This window comes from Elgaria multicarinata, chromosome 2, assembly GCF_023053635.1.
Source record: "Elgaria multicarinata webbii isolate HBS135686 ecotype San Diego chromosome 2, rElgMul1.1.pri, whole genome shotgun sequence".
Taxonomy (NCBI): Eukaryota; Metazoa; Chordata; class Lepidosauria; order Squamata; family Anguidae; genus Elgaria; species Elgaria multicarinata.
This window is the reverse complement of record NC_086172.1, coordinates 88,671,007-88,694,811: the sequence shown is the minus strand read 5'-3', so window position 1 is coordinate 88,694,811 and position 23,805 is coordinate 88,671,007. Positions and strand designations below refer to the sequence as shown.

The window sequence follows — 23,805 nt, the reverse complement described above, 5'->3', positions numbered from 1 at the left end:
ACCGCCTCTTCCTCCATCTCTTCTGACCAGGTAGCTACACTAGGAGTTTCAGGGCGCCCTGAAGCGCTTTCGGGGTGCCCCGAAGACTGTGTGTGGAAGCCCCCCCCAGATACCAGGGATATAAAACAGGGGAGGGCTGGTGCCTTTATGCCCCACTATTATGCTTCCCAGAAAAATCTGGGCAGTCATTATTGGCAACAGATTCTGGGCTTTTAGTCTGATCTAATAGGGCTGCTCTTATGTGATTATGAAAGCAGCCTTTTTAGATAATTTCCAGGGACCAGTTCCTCATAGACAGCTTTCATTTGCACTTCCAGTGTAGCATCTTAATAGGAAACCATGTCATCACCCTTATGGGGAGATAGACATTCCAAATGCCTGTAGAACTTTTGCATTTGACCAGGGCGAAGATGTGCAAGTTATGCCTTTGCGTGATACAATGGAAGCATGAAAACAAAACACATTTTACTTCAAGAGTTCAATGTAGTAGCCAAAGTATCCTTCAGTGATCCTTGAGAAAACCTGAAACATTGTTTTCTGAGCAGCAGTATTTGAGAACGCATGAAACCAGAGATGTGCCCACTGAATTTGGTTAAGCATATTACAGCTGTTCCTGAACTTCAGGAAAGACATGAAGTGGCCCAAATTGTTTCTCTTTGATCATAGTTGTTCCTGTAATCAGTGGCACGATCCATTGTGCTGGTAGAAATAGGTACTGGAGCAGCAAATGGTTGGCATACTAAGAAAATGTATACTTTCTTCATTAAGTAGGTGCAGCTGGAATACATGCCTACTCTTCTTCCTGGCAGTTTTGGGTATAGGTGAACTGGGCTCAAACAGTGTTTTTACAGAACTCTAGTACCATAGAAATAATTCCAATCAAAATAAGACTCTTATTCCAGGACAACAATTATCTTTAATGCCTGGTAAGCTGTAGCCCTATCAGCACTTGACTATAGGACCAGAATCACACCTTTAGCCAATTGTGCTACTCTGGTGTTATAGGGTGCTAGCTTCTTAGATATAATCAAAATCATCTGAAAAGTATAAGCAGTGCAAAATGTGCCTGATTTAGCAGCCTAGGAAGCCCAAGTGGACACTCTGAAAATAATCCATATGCCTACACTTAGCAATCCACCCACAATCCAGTCCCTTGGATAGGGCAATGCCAGCTCAAATGACACATTTATTGCCGTTTCATTCTCCACCACGCCTGCCCGTGCATCATCTCCACAGCAGCAGTTCTGTTAATTGAGACCAGCTGCTTCAATTCTGAATTATTCTCTCCAGAAATATTGATAGTATTACGTTATGATTAGAAAGCACTTTACCAAATGCCTCTCAATTCTGCACAGCTCAAATGAAGAACAGCTGCAGAGAAAAGGCCAGTTTCCTCAATATACAAAATAAAAAAAGCTTTGGCTGCATGAAAACAAAACAAAAAACCTAGAAAGAGAGGTTGAATGGAAGAGAGGAAAACAAGGGTAGGTACTGATAAAGGCAAACAAATGCAGCAGAGGCAACTCACTCAGAGGACTTGGCTCTGTCATGTTGCACATCGATAGGCTTCCTGGAAAGCCACATCCTTGTAAACTAGGTAAATGGCTGTAGTTAACATACAAGGCTAAGGGGTAATTCATATGCATTTTCAGAGGATCTCCCAAAATGATGCCAAAATGACAATGTAGGCACCAAGCAAGCCCCTCTGGGGAGAGCATTCCATTATTGGAGTGCCACTACTGAAAAAGCTTTTTCTCCAGTATCTACCTGATACACCTCACATGGTACCTTACTTCACATGGGACACCCAGAAAAGGGTCATTGTTGAAGACCTCAAAGACCAGGTAGGTACATTTGGAGACGGGCAATCCTTCGGGTACCCTGGTCTCAAGCCACAAAAGCTATAACAATTAAAACATGCATATTAACTTGGGCCCAGACACAGACTGGAAGTCAGTGGTGATGAGAAAGCATTGCCATAATATGGTTTCATCACATATTATCAACTGGCAATTTTGCAACCATATTCGTTTTCAAAGGCAACCTTCTGTATAGTAATCCAAAAGTGAGGTTATCAGGGACTGGGTGGATCAAGCAAAGTAGGGCCCAGGTAGGCACTCCAAGTGAAAAGGACCATCTGTGTGTCTAGTGACAAAGGCAGATCAAAGTACATCCCCAAACTCCGAACTTGGTCCTTTAGGGAGAGTGCAATGCCTTCCAGAACAGTTTGAATACAAATAGCCAGGAAGACAAACCACCCAATTGTAGTATGTCCATCTTGTCTGCATTGAGCTTTGATTTATTGCCCCTCAGCCAGTTCATTAGTGCATCCAGGTACTGATTTAGCACTTCCACTGCCTCACCTGAATTTGGTGAAAAAGAGAGACAGAATTGAGCATCATCTGCATATTGATGACACTTCAAGCTACTTCTATCACACATTTCAGCAAAACTTATCAAAACGTGCTCTGCCCCTTTAGACTAACTGATTTATTGTGCAGTGAACTTTCATAGGTAACACTCCAGTTTATCAAATGCAGTGACATTCACTGAGAAGCTGGTAGACAGATGCATATAAGGCGAGATAAAGTAGAGGATAAACCAAACTAATGAGGCACGATTTAGAGCAGAACTATATGTTGCAAAAAAATTCAGCTGCCACTGAAAACATCTAGTAGAACGTATTTCATGTCTAAGCATCATTATGAGGATAAAAACCTAAGAAGAGCTCTGTGGGATCAGACCATTAATCTAGCCCATTGTCTTGCTTCCTACCCTGGACAACCAGGAGATTCACAAGCAGGGCATGCTGTTTACATTCCCCAACAGCAACTGGCATTCAGTAACACACTACATCTGAAGCTGGAGATTGAATAGCCATCAGTAGTAGCCATTAATGTCCTTGCAAAGCCATCTAAGCTATTGGTCATCAATGCATCTTGTGGCAGCCAATTACATGAAATTAAATATACACTGTGTACAGAAAATGTGATTTCCTTTCTCTGTCCCGAAGTGCCTGCCAATCAGTTTCACTGCATGGTCCTGAGTTCTACTATTATGAGAGAGAATCTCAGACACACACACACACACACACACACACACACACACACACTTCTTTCTATCCATTTTCTCCACACATATTTTATAAACCTCTATCATTTCTGTCCTTTCTTGCCTTTTTTGCTAAACTAAAAACATGCAAATGTTGTAGCTTTTCCTCATAAGAAAGGTGCTCCACCTCCAGTCCCCTAAGCATTTTGGTTGTCCTTTTCTTAACCTTTTCCAGCTCTGTAATAAGCTGAGTTTTTCTTCACTGCTGCATCTGCCACTGGCAAGACACTGGATGGGTGGGATGAAACACTCTGTATTACGATGCCAGGACCCAGAGTAAATTCTACCAGACATTACAGAGGCTGAGGGGTGGGGATGTTCTCTAACCACTTGATATTTTCTGCACAGGCAACATTAATAAACCCCAGAACATCTAGCTTTGACCTTGTATATTTACTATTTATTTTGTATCCCCCCTTTCTTCAAGAAGCTTGGGCTGCACGTATGTCTTTTCCTCATTTTATCCTTATGTCTTAAAATTGTTACTTCCAACATAAAACATATGTGAAACAAAACCTCCATTGCTACCAATACATTTCTATTAATATAAGTAAATGGAAATATTACTTGAACACGAGCACTGTGAGTTTCTCATTTTCTGTCCAAGCTGAAAGCTATAAGAGTTCACAAAACTACACATTCCATGCCAAACAAAAAACTTTTACAATGAAATTATTAATCTCTTAATAAATACAGGCCTTTTGACAGGATCTAGGAAATGTAGTATCGGAAGACAGAGAAGCAGACAAAAAAAACTCTCCTTCTCCTCTGAAAATTCAAATATTTTCAAGTATTTAGGAATGTAATAAAAATGTATTGATTAAGCGATGCCTATTTTCAACAACTCCAATGGACTGCAAAGAATTCATTAGTAATGTTTCATTTATATGTGAATTAATGATATTTCCACTATGCATCAATGCAATGAAAAAAAATGGACTTAGTTGCCATTTGGGCAAGGATATCCATGCAGGCAAGCAGCAGTCCAACTTCCAAGCAACATAGGAGGAAAACAAACTCCTCACTATTCTGCTACTTGGACTGGACTTCAGTGGCTGTAAGAAAAGGGAGGGGGGAAGTGCTATATTGAATAGTATAAAGAAAAGGGTGCTTCTTAAAGGCATTGCAAAAAAAAAAAAAGTTTCTTATAACCCATCCTATCTTTTTGACATGGATTTGCTAGCAATGAGTAACAAAGCAAAGCAAAAAACAAACAAATCACAAACTGACAAGAACAGCACACTCCAGTGAAGGCAGACTTATGGCGTCATCAAAAATATTTCATTAACATTCATGTAATTAAATGTCTATTCCAGCCATCCCTACTATAGATTATCAGTGTAATATTATAAACAGGGACATGAAGGAGCCTTTCAGTGTCATTAAGCCTGGACTATGTCTTGCCTAATCTGAAAGCCTCTCACAGATCCAAAGTATAGTTTCAGAGCATCCTAAAGTGAGGATAGACCCAGACGTCTCCATCACCTGTAATGATGAAAATTCCCACTACATTCTCCACCTTACTGTGCCACAACTGGACGCTAATTTTTGTTCTTAATTAAAGCATATGTATACACATACCCCTCTTTAATTCCACTTTCCCTACCCCAATCTTTGAATTATTAGTATTATTATTATTATGCAAAGCACAATCCTAGCACTGACAGGGATGTTTGTTAAACATAATTAAAGATATTAATTTTGCATGGAACAGAAGCCACTGAGCCAAGAACTTTTCTCTTTTTTTCCAGATCTCCCATTAGAAAATTACCTTCATTAGCACCGACTCACTGAGCTTCTCTCTGTTGACAATTTTTATAGCGACCTTTTGACATGTTACACAGTGAACCCCCAACTTCACAAGCCCTGCAGAAGAAACAGAGACAGAGAGAAAGAGAGAGAGAGAGTTGGTTAGCGGCATATTCAGCTATATGCTTCCTACTGCTAGCATCTTATTCAACCATCTTGGATATTTATATGTAAAAAAAAATTCTGTTAGCCCTTCTTTTTCACAGAGGTGAATAATGAACACATTTAAAACAGGTCCTGCAGCAACAGAAATATCCAAGCACCATCCTTGGCATTTCTCACAGCTTATGCAGCTGTGGGCTAAACAGGGTGATTCTCTTTCCCTTTCCCTTTGACCCACTAGAAGACTAGTTTGTTTCAATTATTTGAAGATATAACCTAAAAGCTTGCAGTAGGTAACAATGTTACCATATCATATTAAAAGCCTACAGTATTTTATAGGTCCTATGCATCTTTATTTGGGGGGAAAAATCCGACTGAGTTCAATCTGTCATTCTATTAAAAAGCAAAAGCCAGCCCATGGCCCATGGCAACCCACAGCATCCTGTGGAGGTGATAAGCCAGACTTCATTCCCATACCTAAATGCTAGCTTCTCACATTACCAGTAGTATTGCTGGTAAACACCAAACTTCATGCCTCACAACAGCTGCAGGGATGCCCCTGCATTTATCTTTGGCTGGTCACTAAATGAGTGCCTGACTGCTTTAAATGTGTGTAGAGGATCATTTTTCTTTTCTTTTTTTACATTCACATTCTCTCTGATCTCAGTTTTCTTTATGAGCAAAATTGTACAACATTGCACAACAGCATTCTTCAGAGCACAAGATGTGGAGAAGGTTTTTAAGGTTACAAAGCACTAATCTATATTACCACTTTTCTTCCTGAACTACTCAATTGGATTGCTATTCCCTTAAGTCACAAAATCAGAATTTAAACTTGGTTACTCGCAAATCAAGACGGATATTCCTTTCTTGGACACTTAAAAAAAAATCTATAAAATTTACATCTCTCCTGTCTCCCCAGATGTATATCTTGAAAAGACATAATAAGTCCTTGGATCAAGATGGTGTCATCTTGGATAGGCAGGTGTCCAAGGCAATTAGAGAAGAGCACACTGGACTCCGTGAGCATCACTGTCCTACTGTGTGTGTACGTACTGAAAAAGAAAAAGGAAAGTACTACCATCAACCATCAAATTGTCAGACAGACAAAAACTGAAAAGAGGAGAATGCTTTTATTACTGCTATTAAAGGGCAGTTTTATCCTAAAGTGTTTTTGACAATGACCATCTGCCAGTGGAATGGATACCACCAGTGGATTGAATTACCCCTCCCTGCTGCACACAACCTCCAACTTTGACCTGAAAGGTAGGGGGTCCTCTGGAGTGGATCTGACGTGTGAAGGGGAGATGAGCATTTTTTAGCAAATAATGCACCAAGCCAAGCAGAGCCAGCTAGACCCAATCTGCCCCCAGCTGGGGAAAAAACCCATCCCTGAAACCCTTGAAAGGCCATGAAGGGTTGGGTCAACTTTCCTTTGACACTACTGCCTGCAAGGCCCTGAAGATAGTATTCTGCCGGGCTATCCACAAAGCTGTCACCACACCACAGCAATTGTTGCTGGCACAGGAATGGCAATGGTAGCTGCTGCTATGGCTGTGGTGACACTGGAATTCTAGCAGTTGTGGCCTTAAACCAGAATCAGAATCAGAACCAGAATCAGACCCCTAAGGCTATATTTTTAAAGCACACTTGACCTCTTTGTAAATTTGTTGCTCCTTTGGACAGGGATAAGCCTAAACGCACCGGAAGATGGGGTGAGGATTTTGTCTCTCCTCTCCACCACAACAAAATTCTATAATCAAAACATCCTTTGGTTTCTTTTTTTACTTATACACCAAAAATGGGGAGATACAATTAATTGAAGATTTAATTAATTCATTTTTAAAAGAGCCAATTTCCATGCTTCTTGATAGATGAGTGTAAGACCCTTACATGTAAGACCCTTATATTCTTTTAAAGTTACTGTATTTCTTCGATTGTAAGACACCATCGATTGTAAGATGCACACTAATTTCAGTACCACCAACAGAAAAAAATACCCTAAGATACACCCGCGATTCTAAGACGCACCCCATTTTTAGAGATGTTTATATGGGGAAAAAAGGTGCGTCTTAGAATCGAAGAAATAGGGTAAGTTTTTTTTTATCTTAACATTTCCCTGGTTGTTGCTGCTTTAAAAATAATACTAACAAATGCACTGTCTGGATCACACTTTCTATAGCATTACCATGTAATTCCTAAATACTAAATAGAATCATTATGTGCGTGCACAACGATTGGGAAAGTTGGTTTTCAGGACCCAGGACAGCGCACAGGCAACAGGCAACTTGTTCCTAGGAGAGCTCAGCCTCAGCTGAGCCCTTTTATGCTCTGAGCCTGACTATACCTCTCGTCTGTCATCTTTGCCTTTATTGGTGTGTAGTGCAGAGCCTTAAAAGGACAGCCCCTGGACTGGAGGCCAACTACTCCATTGTCTTTCCCTGCTCAACGTGCAGTCTTGGTCTATCAAGAGCAGGGAAATCTCAACATTGGTCTCTATGAGACTTGTAAAGCTGTCAAACAATTCCAGCTTTTCAAAGCCAATATAAAGAATCGGAAGGTTATATTTTATAAGAAATTGTCTTTGATGAAATTTTCTCTGATAATAACCTTTTATGTTATCTCAAAGATTCTCCCCACCACCACCAAAAGAGTACAAATCACACAAAGCACAATGACAAACAATGACAGCTTCTTTTGTCACCCATCTCGTCTTTTTAATTGGAGGTCCTCTCCACACAATACATTTTTCCTATTTGGGGATCATTCTTAATAACATTTCCTTTGATTGGATTTCCATTCCATGTGATGTGGGAATGAAATGGAGGAAAGCTCTGGTTTTAGACAAACTCTGTTGGTGTTTTTATAGAAATCCACATGAAAATAATCCTCTGAAAGAGAAACATGTTATTTGAATGGGTCCCAGCCCTACAAGGTGGAGACACTGTTGGTAGATGGTGCAATTCATGATAAGCAATACCATGGTAGCTACCCACCAGCTGTTCTATTGCAGGGTCAAGGAGTCAAGATATAAGCATTCAAAAGAAATATCTAAGAGAATGATACCGTTATCCTAAAGTTATCCTAAGTCCCATGTAAACTGCTCTGAGTGACCTAGTTTACAAATGATTAGCATTATTAGAAATCTGGTTGTAACAAAACTATGGTAAAATGTAAGTGCAGATTATTATACAAGCCGACCAAAATCACCTTTCTGATGCTATTTCTCTTGTGTTTACAAGTTGTTTACCATTTCATCCCCCACATACCCAGGAGGTTTACTGCTTAGATATCCAGTGGCTGGGAGACAGACTGCCACAGATTCTGCTATGCCGACATTAGACTATTTGACAAGTTTCCTTTGATCTCAAACGCTGAGCTTCACTAGGAGCAGAGCCCTATAATTTCAGGTCAAGGAAGAAAAGGGGCACATAGGGAGGGGAGCTAACATCGTCTTTTCATTTTTAATTAAAAGCCCTGAACTGAAAACTGATGAAAGCACACTGCTCTTTTCTACCAAAAGCAAGCAAGAAACCCCAAGATGATATGAAGAAAAGACTGACATGAGAACAAGAATAGCAGGAAGAAGTTTCTGTGTGCTGCATATTCTAATAGTTCACTGACAAATTCTACAGGGGATAAGTCAACTTCGCTGAACATAGACAATTAAAAAGATATAGGCCACTATTTGGAGGGAATACATACCGGAGATACCAGTCTGATCGTCTACACATTTACTCATGGGACTTACTACCAGCTAAGTGTGCTTAGGGGCATATCTTTTGTTTTATTTACTTCCCAAAATAATATATTGTGCATGAAACACATTTAAGCCTTCCCCCCATTAGAATGCAACCTCAGAAGGCAAATGTTCAAAGATGATTTATTTATTTTTACAATCAATAAACAATACTCATTTTTTATTCTTTTCCGATTATTTACCAATCATATGAAAGAAAATATGGATGTAATGTTTCTACCCTTTCATATTGATCAGGTCTCTCCTCTGTACCCAAGCCAATTGTGGCCCAAATGGAGTTTCACCAAAAAAAAAAAGAAAAAAAGAAAAGAAAAAAGAAACAAACTAAATGTGAGTTTACCAATACAGGTGTCCTCAGTTAGGGCTATGTGAATCAGCAAAACTTGAACTCACCAAAGTTCTTTTTCAAATGTATGCATGGTGCTGAATGCATTTCTTTGGGTCTGTGAATCACACTGGAGGTTTAGAAACATGTGGATTTTGACTGCAGATTGCATTCAAGTTCAGGTTCTATCTGGAAAGTGTGAACTGGGTAAATCCTGTGGCCCCTTCTCTGTGGAAATCTCTGCCCCTGGAGGTCAGGCAAGTGCCAACACTAGGCTGCTTCCAGCACCACCTGAAAACAATACCGCTTTGAGAAGCCTTTCTCAACTGACTAGCCACTGTTTTTCTGGCTCCTTTCTTTTTAAAATAATTCTTTTTAATTTGCTTTTTTGAATCTCTTTTCTTTTACTGTTTATACCTATGCTCACAGCTGTGGAATCTGTGTTAGATAATTGGATGGTATATAAATATTGATGATGATGATGATAATAATAATAATAATAATAATAATCCCTAGTGCCCTTTTGTTATTTGAAAGCCCCATAACAGCTGATTGACAGCCATGTTGATAGTCCCTAGAAAGCCACTTTATATTTTGGGGAGCAAGAGTTTAGGGGCTGGTGTACTGTTATCAGACAGCAAATGCAAGGCTGTCAAGTAGTAGTACAAGTCACAGATGGCTGAAGTAAGCCTTGTGTCACTACAGGGAACACTTTCTGAAAATAGAGTCACTCCAGATTTGTGCTAACAAGAAGCAACATTTCAGCACTTAATGACTTAAAGCTTTTCAGGCTGTAAAATAAGGATAATAATATTTACTTACCTGTCTCACAGGGATTCTCTGAGGATTAATTGATTAATCCTTATAAAGAACTATGCATAAAGAATATTAAAATCTGATGTAAAAGCTAAACATGCTTTCTACCAATATTGTCTGTGGAATACAATTTGGGGAAGAAATATTCTGGACCAAAAGTACGCTTTGAGAGGCTGCTTTTGTTTACCTAGTTCCCCATTTATTTATCCCACTTTGGGATACAGTTCCTCCTGTTTTCTTATCTGAAGTCACTGTACTCTTGAGATGAAGCATCTTGTTTATGGAAACCACTAATTATGGTTAACTACTTTTGTCCTCCCGCCGAGTAAATGTTTGTTTGTTCATAGCAATTGTTACCTCTAATTATTACCCATACAAGTACAGCCTGGTATCAAGTGATACCCAAAATATACGGTGTCTATGTCTAATTGCACATAGGGAATGGCCACATTTCTTTAAATCTTAATGGAAGTGGATAGATCTACCTCACTCTTTAATGAGATAATTTTAGCCATGGGCTTATAAACGCTAACATGGTGTTGGGGAGCTGTTCTCAGGAATTCTGTACAAACTGTTTTTAAGCTGAATCAGCTGTAATTACAGTTGCATCCAAGCCAGAGTTTGGAAGCTCCACTGGAATTCTGCTTGGATGCCAACATTCACACTCTGGTTTCGACAAAAAAGATAGATGAATAGGGTTAGTGGGATGAAGGGCCCTTCAATTAATTCCCCCTGCTCCACTGCAAGTCATGAACACTAAGGGCACAATCCTATGTATGCCCCAGAAAAAAGTCCTACAACTCCCAGCATTGTAGGACTGTTTTTTCCTAGCTAAAGATGCATAGGACTATCTCCTTATGCAGCAAACTTTCCATCCCAGAAAACTGAGCCACAGATCAACAAGATTTTAGTTTCTCACTGCTTGGCTAAGAGCAACTTGAGATACTTACCTCAATTGGGCCAAAACAGCCTCACACAAAAAGCAAACTGATAATACTAAAATTCGTATTGCGATAACTAACTGAAACAAGAACCGTACTTCACACTTGCCTGCAGTGTAAAGCACTCCAGGCAGGAAAAGAGGAATGGGCTTGAGAGGAGGAGAGCTATTATGGCCAGAACATTACAATGTGGCCTTCTACAACAGCAAACCTCTCCTGATGGAGGGGAAATTTGCTCCCTCCCTCCCTTGAACTTCATGCATCTTTACAGTCTTATGCCAAAAGACTTATACTATCACATTGGAAGGACAAATTCACACCTCCCATAATGCAATGGATTGAGGACTTAATGTTATTATCAGCTTTTGAATGGGTGTTATATAGTCGCAACTTGCAAGTGGATAAATACACAGATATCTGGTCTGCTTTTCTTGTATAACTCCCCCCCCCTTTTTAAAGAACAGTATACATTATGGAAATCGACGATAAACCTGTATACGTAATGTATGTTTTCACAATGTATTTTATGTTCTATTTTGTTAATATTCACAATAAAAACAAAGAAAAAAATAAAAATAAAAATCATTACAGGAGTTTCATCTGTCTGAGCCCTATTCTTGGTCATTCATCCCCACTACACTCTTGTATTGCTCCTCCTGACAACGTATAGCCATTAGTTGCAAAACAATGGCATAGGATTCACATTGCCGCTAAGAGGGCCATTGTCAGAGCAGCCATGCACTATGATTGACAAGGCAAGTGAAAGCAAAGGAGTCGGTATGACAGGAACATGCCGCCTCACATATATTGACAGGGAATTTACTATGGATCACTAGAATTTGTTCTGTAACAGACCCTGGGAAGTAGATAAAGTATGGTTTGGTGAGGCATTGTGAACATCTCCAGAAAAGAGAGAAGGGTATCCCAAGGCTGAAGTATTTGAGAAACACTAACCGGGGACAGTTGTTTAAACTTCCAGGTTCCCAGCATAATGAGACCAAACACTACAGCAGCAGGATTTACCTCCTGAAGCTCTGGTTTCACACTTCATGCCATGGAGTTGATAGTAGGATTGTTCTCTGAGCTCAGCAGGATAAAAATATACAGAGCTGTGATCAACTCTATTGATTTACCTCTTAGTATCTTTCTTGTCTCAATATTTCTTGGAAAGGTTTTGTACCAGATGAATAGAGCAGAGGCACATGGCTATAAACCATTGTTTGTATTTCTAATTTAATGCAGTTTTACTGGACCGATTACACAAACTCACACATATACTCAACCATGTTCAGTGCTTCCACAGGGAAAAGAGACAGAAAATGTAATCCAAAATCCACAGCTTGGCAATACCATTATTAGAACCAACCAAAATTCCATGAAAATATGCTTGCACATTGTTGTGGAATTTTGGCTGGTTTTAATAAAGGTATTGCTGAGCCATGAATTTTGTATTTTTTTCTCATGGATCAACATGGCTATCTATGTTTTTAAAAGACAATTTAATGGAACACTTATGCTGTTACTAAATTGTTCTTACTTTCACCAGATAGAAAACAGAGATACATTTCTTGAGGTTTGCCAAAGGCTGAAACCTTTAGTAGCTGCATTTGATTTTTAGATCTAATTTCCTTTCTCGTACAAAAGACTTGGGGAGCTACCAAAACCATAATGGTCAGAGACACTGGCTTAAAACATCTCTAGGAATGGATTGTAAAAGCAGAATGTAGTTCCATTCTCTCATTAAATAAATTGACTAAACATTACAGATTATTTTTGTCACTGCCACAATGCAAATTGCCTCCCCCCCCCTTTTCTTTCTTTTTTACTGATTTGGAGGAGTCTGGAGAAAATGCAACTGTTAATTCAGATTGTTCCAGCTGTAGAATATGTGAAAGAAACTGCAGATCCTACCTTAGACACAGAAGCAAGCTCTGTGACCAACTCCTATCCTCCCACCGCCACTCACTAAAGAATTGCAAAATCAAAGTCCATCTGTAGGGGAGTTTTTCAGGCCTCATTAATTCATTCTCTCAGGTACCAGAGAGGTGATAGGAGACACAGCGGAGCCCTGTCTATCCTTAGTAAGGTATCTTTCAGAAACATGCAAGTGTAATTAGGTAGCATCTGGGTAACGAGCCATGCTGGCCTGCCTTGGTCCAGTGAACTACTGAGGAGGATTGATGCGGTGCAAAGAAGAAACATCATGGGAGGGAGAGACAGCAGGGAAGAGATTACGCATCGTATTTTCTTTTAATTGATGTTTCAATCCAGTTTACTTTATTTGCTACTTACTCCCCTCCCCCGTCCACCTTCAGTTCCATCTTTGTGGTGTTTTCATGCAGACAGATCCAACCTAACTTTCTTCTCCATTTTGGGGATTTGCCATAGCACATTACTAATTTGTACTTTATATTTCCCCGGAAGATGTTGATGCAATCATTGGCACCAATATTACATTAGCTTCAGTTTGATAAAGATGACCATGGTGGCTAGCACAGTGTCAGTCCTCAAGTTTTGCATATGGTCCACATCTGTGTAGTGCTCCAGCGTAAATGCAAATGGAGCTGCCATCATAGCCACAAGTCAGACCATATATTAGAGGTCTTTGACAATGAGGAAGAGTTTATAGAAGGCAAGGCAATAATTATGAGCTAATATGAAAAGTAAAGCTGATTCTACATCTAGCAATGATAACTACAGAAAGTTTGAAAAACTTTAGACAAAGCCTCAAATGGCAGAGCAATAAACAAGGCCTGAGGTGAATGATGAGACGGTGCCCCCACCTATGTGGTATACAAAAATTGCTGACTGGATCAACAATGGAATCTTTCTTCAAAGCAGGCTATGGACAGCAACCCCCCAGCATGGCTGAAGGCAGCAGGCTAGTTTAGTGGGTGCACAGCAGGCCACATGGCGCACAGCTCTCTCCTCCTACACCTTGCTGCAGCTTTTCCGCATCTAGTGCCTGAAGCAACTGGCTCACTCTGCCTAATGGTAGGGCCATACCTGGCAACAATAGGTAACATTTTATGGTATATGTCATAGTTGTTTAGGCCAACAAACCAGTACACAATACTGCACCAACTGCTTCTATTACATCATTTCTATTACATAGCCTCTTCAGATACATCTGTTTACTAATGCAGCCTATGTTAATCTCTCACCTGTGCTGGAGAAGAAGAACATTTATATATAACCAGGAGGCCACAAGATGTCCGACAATGTGAGTCCTGTAGGCCATCTCAAGGGCCACTTTCCTGCAATGTCTCACTCTGAGAAACAAGCCAATCAAAGTGAGGCATTTGGGCCAGACGGGCTCTCTAGAGGAACCACCTGTCCTGATGCCTTGCAGTGAGGATTCATCAGAGTGAGGCATCAGGGCAGCCACTTCAGATAGCTACTTTCCTCTGCTGCAAGTTGGAGAGCAGACAGAGGGGGCACTCTTGAGTGCCCAACCACCAAATGCTGCACTCTGAGGGAGCCCCACCTCAGAGTGAGTGACTGGGGGTGGCAGTGGCAGGCGAATAATCCACACCCCTCCAAACTGACCACCTGAGGTGAGGGTCTCACCATGCTGTCTGAGAAGGCTGGCCCTTCTGAGTGACAGAAGCAACTAGAGCAGGGGTGGGCAACCTTCCCCCTAGTTTTGCATGTGGTACTTGATGGTAGTTTGGTGGCTGCATACTAACTGTCAGCAGAGCCTGAATCTCCTCCTCGCATTCACCATACTCACAGAGAAAAATACACAAACACACACATAGCCTTTCTTTGTCTGTCTGTCTGTCTGTCCCTCCCTCCCTCCCACACACACACACACACACACACACACACACACACACACACACAGACTCCCCTTACTAGGGGAGCTTCAGCAGGATGTTATGGGAGGTAATGGTTAAATCTCCCTCCCCTCCACCCACCCCCTGGACTCACTGTACTTAGAGAAGAGAGGTGGCTACTAGCCCATCTCACTCATGATTACTCTCTCAATAATGTTATTTTTAAGACAAAAACTATAGAGCACAAATGGCCTTTTTCCATTCTAAGCTGCTCTACTCTATGATTTCTCTCTCAAGAATAACATTACACAGAGAGAAATCATGTACTACAGTAGACTAGAAATGTTTTCATCATGATTATTAAAAGTTTATAAAAATAGTATTTGGGGTTTAAATCAAGGGAAGGGGGCATTTTTAAACCTACCAATTTTAAATTATTGTTGACTAACAGAAAGTCTAAGATTTTACAAGTCACCTATTGAATCTGAATACCAAGTGATATTAATCATTGCCTAACCTCATTCATTTTAATTATAATATAAATCTCCCTTAAGCGGCCCTGAAAACAAGCTGAATAAATAAAAATGGATGAATAATATTTCTATGGACACAACATACATGTGATTCCAGGCCAATATAACTTATTTTAGAACTATGTGAAAATATATTTCTAAACTTGCTCTTTGTCCCCCCAAAACTGTTAATATTTTAAAATAGGTAGTTATTAGGATTGTGAATTATTTTCAAACTGTGTTGAAAGTGAAAAGTATTTTAGAAGCTTTGTCTTGTTTATTCTAGTGTGAGATCAGTCACTAAAATGTTCTCCCATTTTACGAGCGGGGAACTGAGGCTAAGGAATGGTGAATTGCTCAATCCTATCTCTTTTCGTGGCAGGATACAAATCCAGATATTCCACATTGACATCCAAGACACAACCCTCTGGCCCCTATTCATATTAACAATTATTTTTTACTTTTTATTATCTTAGAAGTCAGATGAACACGTTGACATGAGCAGAGATTGAACGGGAACAAGAAATGGACATGTACAGAGCTAATACTATGAGCTGGAAGTCCCAAGTTCAAACCTATTTCAGCTATGAGCTCAGCTGAAGGCCTTAGACAAGTCATTTTGGTCTCATTCTTAGCCCTCTATCCACATTTTTGGGATGAAATAAACAGTATTAAGTAGTCATGTGCCTAAGACTGGATGAATGTGATGTCTGAGACACCAACTAAATTACTTCAGTGGTATGGGGATGGTGATTATATTTTTAAATTTGGATATATTTTATATTCTTTATGGAATGTAGGAGAAAATGGACAATGCAAATAGGAGGGCATGCTGCACAATGCAAATAGGACTGTTACCATGTTTAAACATTCTCAGTATAAACCAGGCTATTTTTGAAAATGAGTATTGGTCTCTCTTGTCTTGGATTGTTGAGTTTCTTATCAGCTAGAAATTGATTATATTTTTATTTATGTATGCATTTATTTAAATTTAATGACTTCCCGAACCTGAGGACTCAGAGCTGATTGACAGATTATTATTATTATTATTATTATTATTATTATTATTATTATTATTATTAAATGGAAGGACAATGTATGTCATCTTGAACTTCTTGGAAAAATATATTAATGAAATACAGATATTAGATCCCATTTAATCTATCAAATAGATCCCATTTAATCTTAATGTAAAAAATATTTGTATTTGATAATAGTTCCAAATCAATATAAAAGATGACATTGTATTATTGTTTATCAAACAAAGGTAGAAATATACAGGGACAATATGGGGGGCTCATAAATGATCTCCTATACTTTTTAGAACTTATGCATTTTCCCCTTCAACCCAGCATCTGAAAAATCATAATCTTTAATGATTAACATCCCCTTCACTATTAATATAACATAGCTGTTACGTTGTTAAATGAGAGTGTTCACCATGTTGGTTTCATATACAGTAAGTCCTATTCAGGCATTATGCCCAAAATGGGTATCTGTAATCCCTGTAGGGGGCATGGGTCCCATACATGTCCCCGAGCATGCTGAACCCACCCTGTCTATTTCTAACCTTGTTGCATCGAGCAGCAAGATCGGAAGGAGATTTCTACTTGAATGTGATCAGAACTCTCCATCATGTGATTGGGAACCCTAATAAGACAGGCCTCCCAATCATATAGAGAAGGTTCTACTCCCTCTATGCCAAACATGGTTTCAGCTTTAGATTCCTCAGTATGTTGAATATGCAGTGTTTTATCCCCCCTCCACACAGACACACTTCATATTAATTAGGGTCTAACTGAATCCAATGTTACTTTACTAAAAACATATTTTTAAAAAGTAATAATGCAAAAGATTGGTTTTGAAAGTGCACAGAACAATTGATCCCATTTTATAAACAAGTAAATGGAGAATTCAGTGGCACAGTTTAAAGGGGAAAGTTTGTAATCATGTTATAACCCTTGGTTATCTCTCAAGCCCAGGAAGGTTAAAACATTTGTTCAAATACAGATCTTGCCTTCTGATTATTAGAACACAAATAGGTATATCTGTAAGACATTATCTCCATACAGGTAGGAATTACTTGATGGTTTTGGTCACAACACATTTTAATAAGGACATCAGTAGCTGAATCCTTTGCAAGAACAGGCCCACCACTTAATACTTAACACCGATTCACTCACTGCTGAGATAGCCTGCAGTGCCCTCTGACCCCTCTTAATCCTCACTGATGGAGCACTAACAGGATTTTCACCAGCTGCAGAGATGCTGGTTGTCAGTAATCACCCAGGGGGGACATATGGAGTCACTGCAACGGCATCTGAGTAAAATACAAAAATGTCCAAGTAAAGAATCTTGGGTTAAACTCAGCATTCCACATTTCCGAGCAGGCTCCTGGGTGTTGAAAGATGCAACACTTGACTGGTGTGTCTCAAAATCCAACTCACAGAATTTAGCACAGTGATGCTCTTTAACTTCAATGCAGAGATGGATTAACTATTGAGCAATGTAGGAGATATGTGCCTGAGCCCTTAAGTAGAGGAAGGGAGGATTAATTTGTAATCATAACCTTGGGTTAAGAAGGTTCCAGAAATTTTGTGGTCTTTTAGAGCAGGCTCTGAAATTCATATCTTGGCCTAATACAAATAAATGGGAGAATGTTTTATGACTGTAAAGACAACAAAACCATCCTGATCTTTGGTATTTGTGCTGGAGTTATCTGCCTATAATGTTATCATTACTTCCCTGTGAGGTCAGCACAGTATTGTGCTTTGTGCAGTTTCACTTGCCTACCTATTGGTTCACCTTAAAATTGCCAGTTTGCAAGAGTTCTCTGCATATAGAATTGCCAGTTTGCAAGAGTTCTCTGCATATAGAATTGCCAGTTTGCAAGAGTTCTCTGCATATAGAATTGCCAGTTTGCAAGAGTTCTCTGCATAGGCATGCACAGCACATTTCGTGTGCACCCAGGTAATTTTATTTTAAATTTTTTTTAAAGGCGAACATTTAGTGAATACTCAATCACAACGGACATTATTTTTATTCATTCATTTATTAAACACTGTAGATACGGATACCCTACCCCATGTTCAGCTTGCCTGATCGTGGGAGGGCTGTTGCAGATGGGGGTGGGTGGGAGTGAGGAGACGCTCCTGAAGCCCCAGCATTGGTGGGGCTTTGTGGTGACACTGGCTTGAGGAGGGGCTTATGAGGCGATATTAGCCTTCGGAGGCTCTCGTCCTGGCCTCTTTGAAGTGTGGTTCATGACAGTGAGGCTTCCAGCAGTGATTCTTTTTCACTCCTGCTGCTGGGAGCAACAGTGCATTGTAGGGGCAGCAGCACTGCAGCAACTGGAGGGCAACTGGAGGACTGTTTCTGCTGCATCTGGATTCCCCTCTGGATCCCTACTCAATGGCCCCCTCAGTTCAGCGCTTAGTGCTTGAGACATTAGAGTGTGCCTGGGCACACTTTAGAGAAAGGGTGCTTGTTAACTGGACAGTGGTGCAGGAGGGAAGGTTTAGCACACACACACACAGGCTGTGACACAGGAGTCAACCATGTGTTAATAGTCAACTCAACAGATGACTATTACCATGTTGTGTTGGGAGTAACCCCTAAATAGTCATTCGTGGAGTTGACTATTAACACAAGGTTGACTATTGCCCACCTCCACTCCCTCTCTGCTCTCCACACTGAATAGTGTGAATAGTGGTGCTGGTTCTCATGAGAATCCCTCTTCGTGCCAAATCTCGTCACTGTCAGGACACGGCACAAAGGGGGAATCTCATGAGATGTGCTGTGCCTGGGTGGGGCACTACCGCGGCGCCCAATACACTCCCAGGGACGTGCATGTTCCATCTCTGGGTGGGGCATGATAACAGGGTGGGTGGGGTGCAAGTATCTGTCCTGTGGCTGTCAAGATGCTTGTGCCCTGCCCTCCCTGTTCTCAAGCCTCAGGAGAGATCTTTGCGTCCCCATCCCCATTCTCCCCAAAGTGATGGAAAACAAGGATGGGGTGCAAGGATATCTCCTGTGGCTCACGTCCCTATTTTCCCATTGTCCATCACTTTGGGGAGAATGGTGACAGGGGACGTAACGATCTCTCCTGCAGCTTGAGAACAGGGAGGACAGGGTGCAAGCATCTGGATAGCCGCAGGAGAGATGCTTACACACAGCAATCCCCGTTCTCAGCGCCCCATCCAGGGACGGGATGTGCATGTCCCTGGAAGTGCATGGGCGCTTCTGATCATGGGACCCCAACCGGGGACAGGACATGCACATTCTGAGAAGCATGTGGGGAGGCAGCTCCCCACTTGCTTCCCATGACAGCTGACACATGCCTATATAGCCCTGCTAAGCAAGAGTGGCAGGGATTTCTGCTGCTCTTGCCTTACAACTCTATAGGCATGTATTTCACCATTGATTATTGTGTCATGTGGTGCAGATAGACAACTCCGCACACCATTGATTATTTGCATTGGTTATTTTGTGGAAATAACCAACCATAGTGTGGAAAAGCCTTGCCAGATGACACAATAGTCAATGGTTGAGCATTTAAGCAACGGTTGACTATTTAATCAACCGTTGACTATTGTGTCATCCAAACCCAGTCAATATCTGTGCTGGCTATTTCTTTTTCAAAACCAGGATACATGGATCACAACTGCATGCTTTTCATATTGTTTAGTTTGGTCCTACATCTGTACAAAAAAGCACCTATTGAGCGCAGTCTACAAGCTTCAGTTCTAATGTGGTCCCTGCCTTCTCTTCCTTGTACTTCAGCCTCTCTAGTTACTTCTCTCTTGGCACCTGCCTTATCTCCCTAGACTGTCTGTTAGAAGTGACCTGTGTTTGCTTTGCCAGTTATGACTTCATCTTGCCCCTTGATCAGACACCTTGATGAGACCATCTTTCTGGAAAAGGCAAAGATTCACATCCTGCTCCTCTCCCTGAGAGGAGGTGATGTATTGCGGGGTGGAAATCCCTTCAGAGACAGAAGGTATCATTCACATTGTACACCCAGGCAGTTGTGAATCCAAAGCCCATATAACCTAACTACAGAAATGGTTTCTCCTTTCCCCCATCTCTGGATTCTCTGCAATACAAAGAATAAGAGGTACCAAATGAAATTATATTGTTACACTTGAGCTCCAAGACAAAACAGCTTCAGGGCTGATGGGAACAATTGAAAACCTGAACTCTAGTGTACTACAAGAAAGGGAGAGAGAGAGAGAGAGAGAGAGAGAGAGAGAGAGAGAGAAGACTAAAGTTCAGAATAATTAGACTATTATCACTTTAATGAACCAGAAGAAAAAAGGCACGTTAAAAATCTTTCCCCATATATATATATATATATATATATATATATATATATATGGAGTAACAATTTGGGTCACAGCATAGATTAAAGGCATTTATAATTGTCATCAGTGGGGAGAATAAAAACTATCAGCTCATGTTGTACAAAATGCACTGATCCTGGCTCACTATGCTCCCTCCATAGAGAAAAAAAAGCAAAGGGTCAATTCAATACATCTTTATGGCAAGCAAAGGCCTGGTTGCTCCCTCATTATTTAAATGCTATCCTTTATTTAAAAAAGGCAATGTAACAACATCTACAGAGGAAGCACTGCAAAATAAAGTAAAAGAAGAATGCTAGTCTTTCCTTTTGAAGACAAAAAGAAAAAAAGGAAAAGAAAAAAGACTAGGCCAATGTGTGCATACAAAGCCATGCTTCTGATGTTCAGTTACATAACCATGCAACCATCAAGGTGTGTGCAGGGTGTGAACATTCAGTTAGTCCTGCATCAGTGAAGCTTCCTCCCACCCCCACTCAACACTTCCAAGAGAATAGGCTCTACTAACTGGGGCATTGCCTTCTATCAGGAAGGAGTATGTATTCCTGCTCTTTCTATGTACATAAAATATTCAACAAAAATAACAGTAATTACAGAAGAGAAACTGTAGTAAGTAACATAGGTATGGATTGTCATGTCTAACAGAATGGCTTCCAGCTGGTCAGTGACATATCTGTGATGCAGAAAAGCCACCACACTATATATGGAACTGCCTTCTATCTAGCCCAGTATTGTCTATGTCAGTGGTTCCCAAACTTTTTCAGGAAAACGCCCCCTTGGTTCCACAAACTCATGCCCAGTGCCCCCTACCCTACCCTATAAAAATCATTATTCAGAATAGCGGTTTTCAACGACCCACTAAGGAAGATAATAACAATAAAATTCAAAACAGTAACAATTGAATATTTATTGAAAATCCAATTACATTTTTTTAGTTTATTTAATTAAACATTTCAATTCACCATTAAAAGGACTCTTCTTAATCGGTATTAATACATGTGTGGATTCTTCCCCTATGTGGCTTGGGACCAAACTACCTTCTCCCATAAAAATGTCCCTGGGTTTTAAGACCTTCTGGAGAGGTGGTTCTCGGAAAAGACCACCTCGAGTGCCCCCCTGCCACCCCTTTGCCTCTTAGCACCCCCCTATGGAATCCCATCGCCCCCAAGGGGGCGGTACCACCCACTTTGGGAACCACTGGTCTATGTGATTGAAAACAGCACCCCAGTCTTTTAAAGGTTTCCCAGCCCTGTTACCAGGGATGCTCCATACATATTCCCAGCCCTGTTACCAGGGGTTCTCCAAGCTGCCAGATGGAGGGGTGAAGATAGACAATTCCTCCCCTATCCCTCCCCCTCATTTGCACTAAGCTCCCCCCTACTGCTTGTGGCATGTTTGGTCTGATTTGCATGCGTTGATAGTTTGCATCAGCATATGAAACACAGGAGGGGTGTGCGTAAATATATACACACCCTTTCCTATTCAATCCCTGCACTGGTTATACATATTCCCAAATTATGTTTCCTCCCAGAAACAGCCACTGTAGTTGTGCTTTGAAAAGTAAGCAAAGTGCACAGTCCAGTGTGCATATTAAATATAAAATGCTAATACTATGAGGTCCACTAAAAAGAGACAAAAAATTATCGTACAAAGATTGAGTGCTTCTTATTGAAAACTGAAAACACGTTTCATTATTTAAAGAAAAGAAAGAGTATAGGAATCTTTTCAATCCACTGCTTAATTCTTAAATAAGAAGTCAGTGCAAAGCCTGGAAGACCTTTCATTCATCAAACTACTGTCCAAACTGGGAGTACAAGAAGGGTGTGACCCCTCAGTATTATTATTATTATTATTATTATTATTATTATTATTATTATTATTATTATTATTTATATAGCACCATTAATGTACATGGTGCTGTACAGAGTAAAACAATAAATAGCAAGACCCTGCCGCATAGGCTTACATTCTAATAAAATCATAATAAAGCAATAAGGAGGGTAAGAGAATGCACCAAACAGGCAGTTAGTATAAAAGTCAGTAGGTCATCTGACAGGTCCAAAGTCATCCAATGAACTCTATGGCTGAACAGAGGTTTCAACTTGGAACTCCCTAGCCCTAAGTGTCCAACTAAAGAACAGCAAAGCTAGCACTGGACCCAATCCAGCATAAAGATGTAATACAATGAACTTTAAAGCCTCCATTAATGCAACAATAAAGGCAAATGAACCCAGCAATAGCTTATTTTCAATTACAGACCTAACAGCTATATGAGGAATCCCTGGGTAATGGACCATTATTCCTATCATATACTTGGACAAATTCTGCACTCAACATGATCGGATGTAAATATACAATTCCAGTTCAAGCTAAGATTCCTTCCAGAACTACACCAATGTTAACTAACAACAATTCCTCCTACCCCATGTGTGTGTGTGAGAGAGAGTGTGAGAGTGAGAGAGAATCACACACACACACACATACAAAGACTATATCAACTCAGTGAATGGTTGGAAAATTTATGTTCCATAAAAAAATAGATATGACAATAGCCTCCAGGCAGGGAGAATGAATGCTGGATTGTAGGAGCAACATGGGGTGGGACAGGGCGGGAGTAGGGTGGGGAAAAGGAGAATATTAAAAGCCATAACAGAGAATCTCTTTTCTTTCTTCTCTGCCTCAACTCCAGTAGTAATCCACTCCCCCATCCTAGCAAATATATGGATGTGTAGTCTGTTAAATTGATTCAACTGCTGGAGCAGGGTAGGCAGAAATATCGGTTTCTGGTAGCTGATCAGGTGCAGGCTAGTTTTGTGTTATAGTTTGGGTGGGTAGTTTGATTGTTTAAATCATTTATCATTTCCCTCATCCTACACCCACCCACCCACGAACACCCAATGCATGCTATGCAGCTTCCCTTATAGCTCAAAAGGGGCCTCTGCTGTCCATTTGTTAATCCCTGGTGTTGCAAAATGCAGATTGCCACTTGATTATGCTTTTTCTCCCCACACATAATTGGCTAGCTCAAAATAAAGATGATTAAAGCTCTAGCCAGCTACTACCTTTTCTAGAGGGCCACCCTGTAGTGGGATATAGTGGGGAAGCACCTGACCACCACCGCCTCCAAAATGGACTGCTACTATAGAAATGAAATGGCATATTTCAGTGGACTACATTTAACCAGGACCACCTTACTTTAAGTAGTTTGGGCAAATCTACACTTTTGGGAGCTATGTCTCCAAATACATATTATCATCTGCCTGAAAATACTAGTATTCATAGGGTAAACTGAA

The 23,805-nt window shown here is 40.4% G+C and overlaps 1 protein-coding gene across 2 annotated transcripts in view; it reads right to left on the bottom strand.

Moving 5' to 3' along the window:
* BRSK2 (BR serine/threonine kinase 2) overlaps window positions 1–23,805 on the bottom strand; it is a 475,468-nt gene that overhangs the window by 202,027 nt on the left and 249,636 nt on the right. For both annotated transcript variants that reach the window (XM_063117117.1, XM_063117118.1), the window contains exon 2: window positions 4,883–4,977. In XM_063117117.1, coding sequence (XP_062973187.1) covers window positions 4,883–4,977 — 95 coding nt within the window. The remainder of the gene's footprint in view (window positions 1–4,882; window positions 4,978–23,805) is intronic.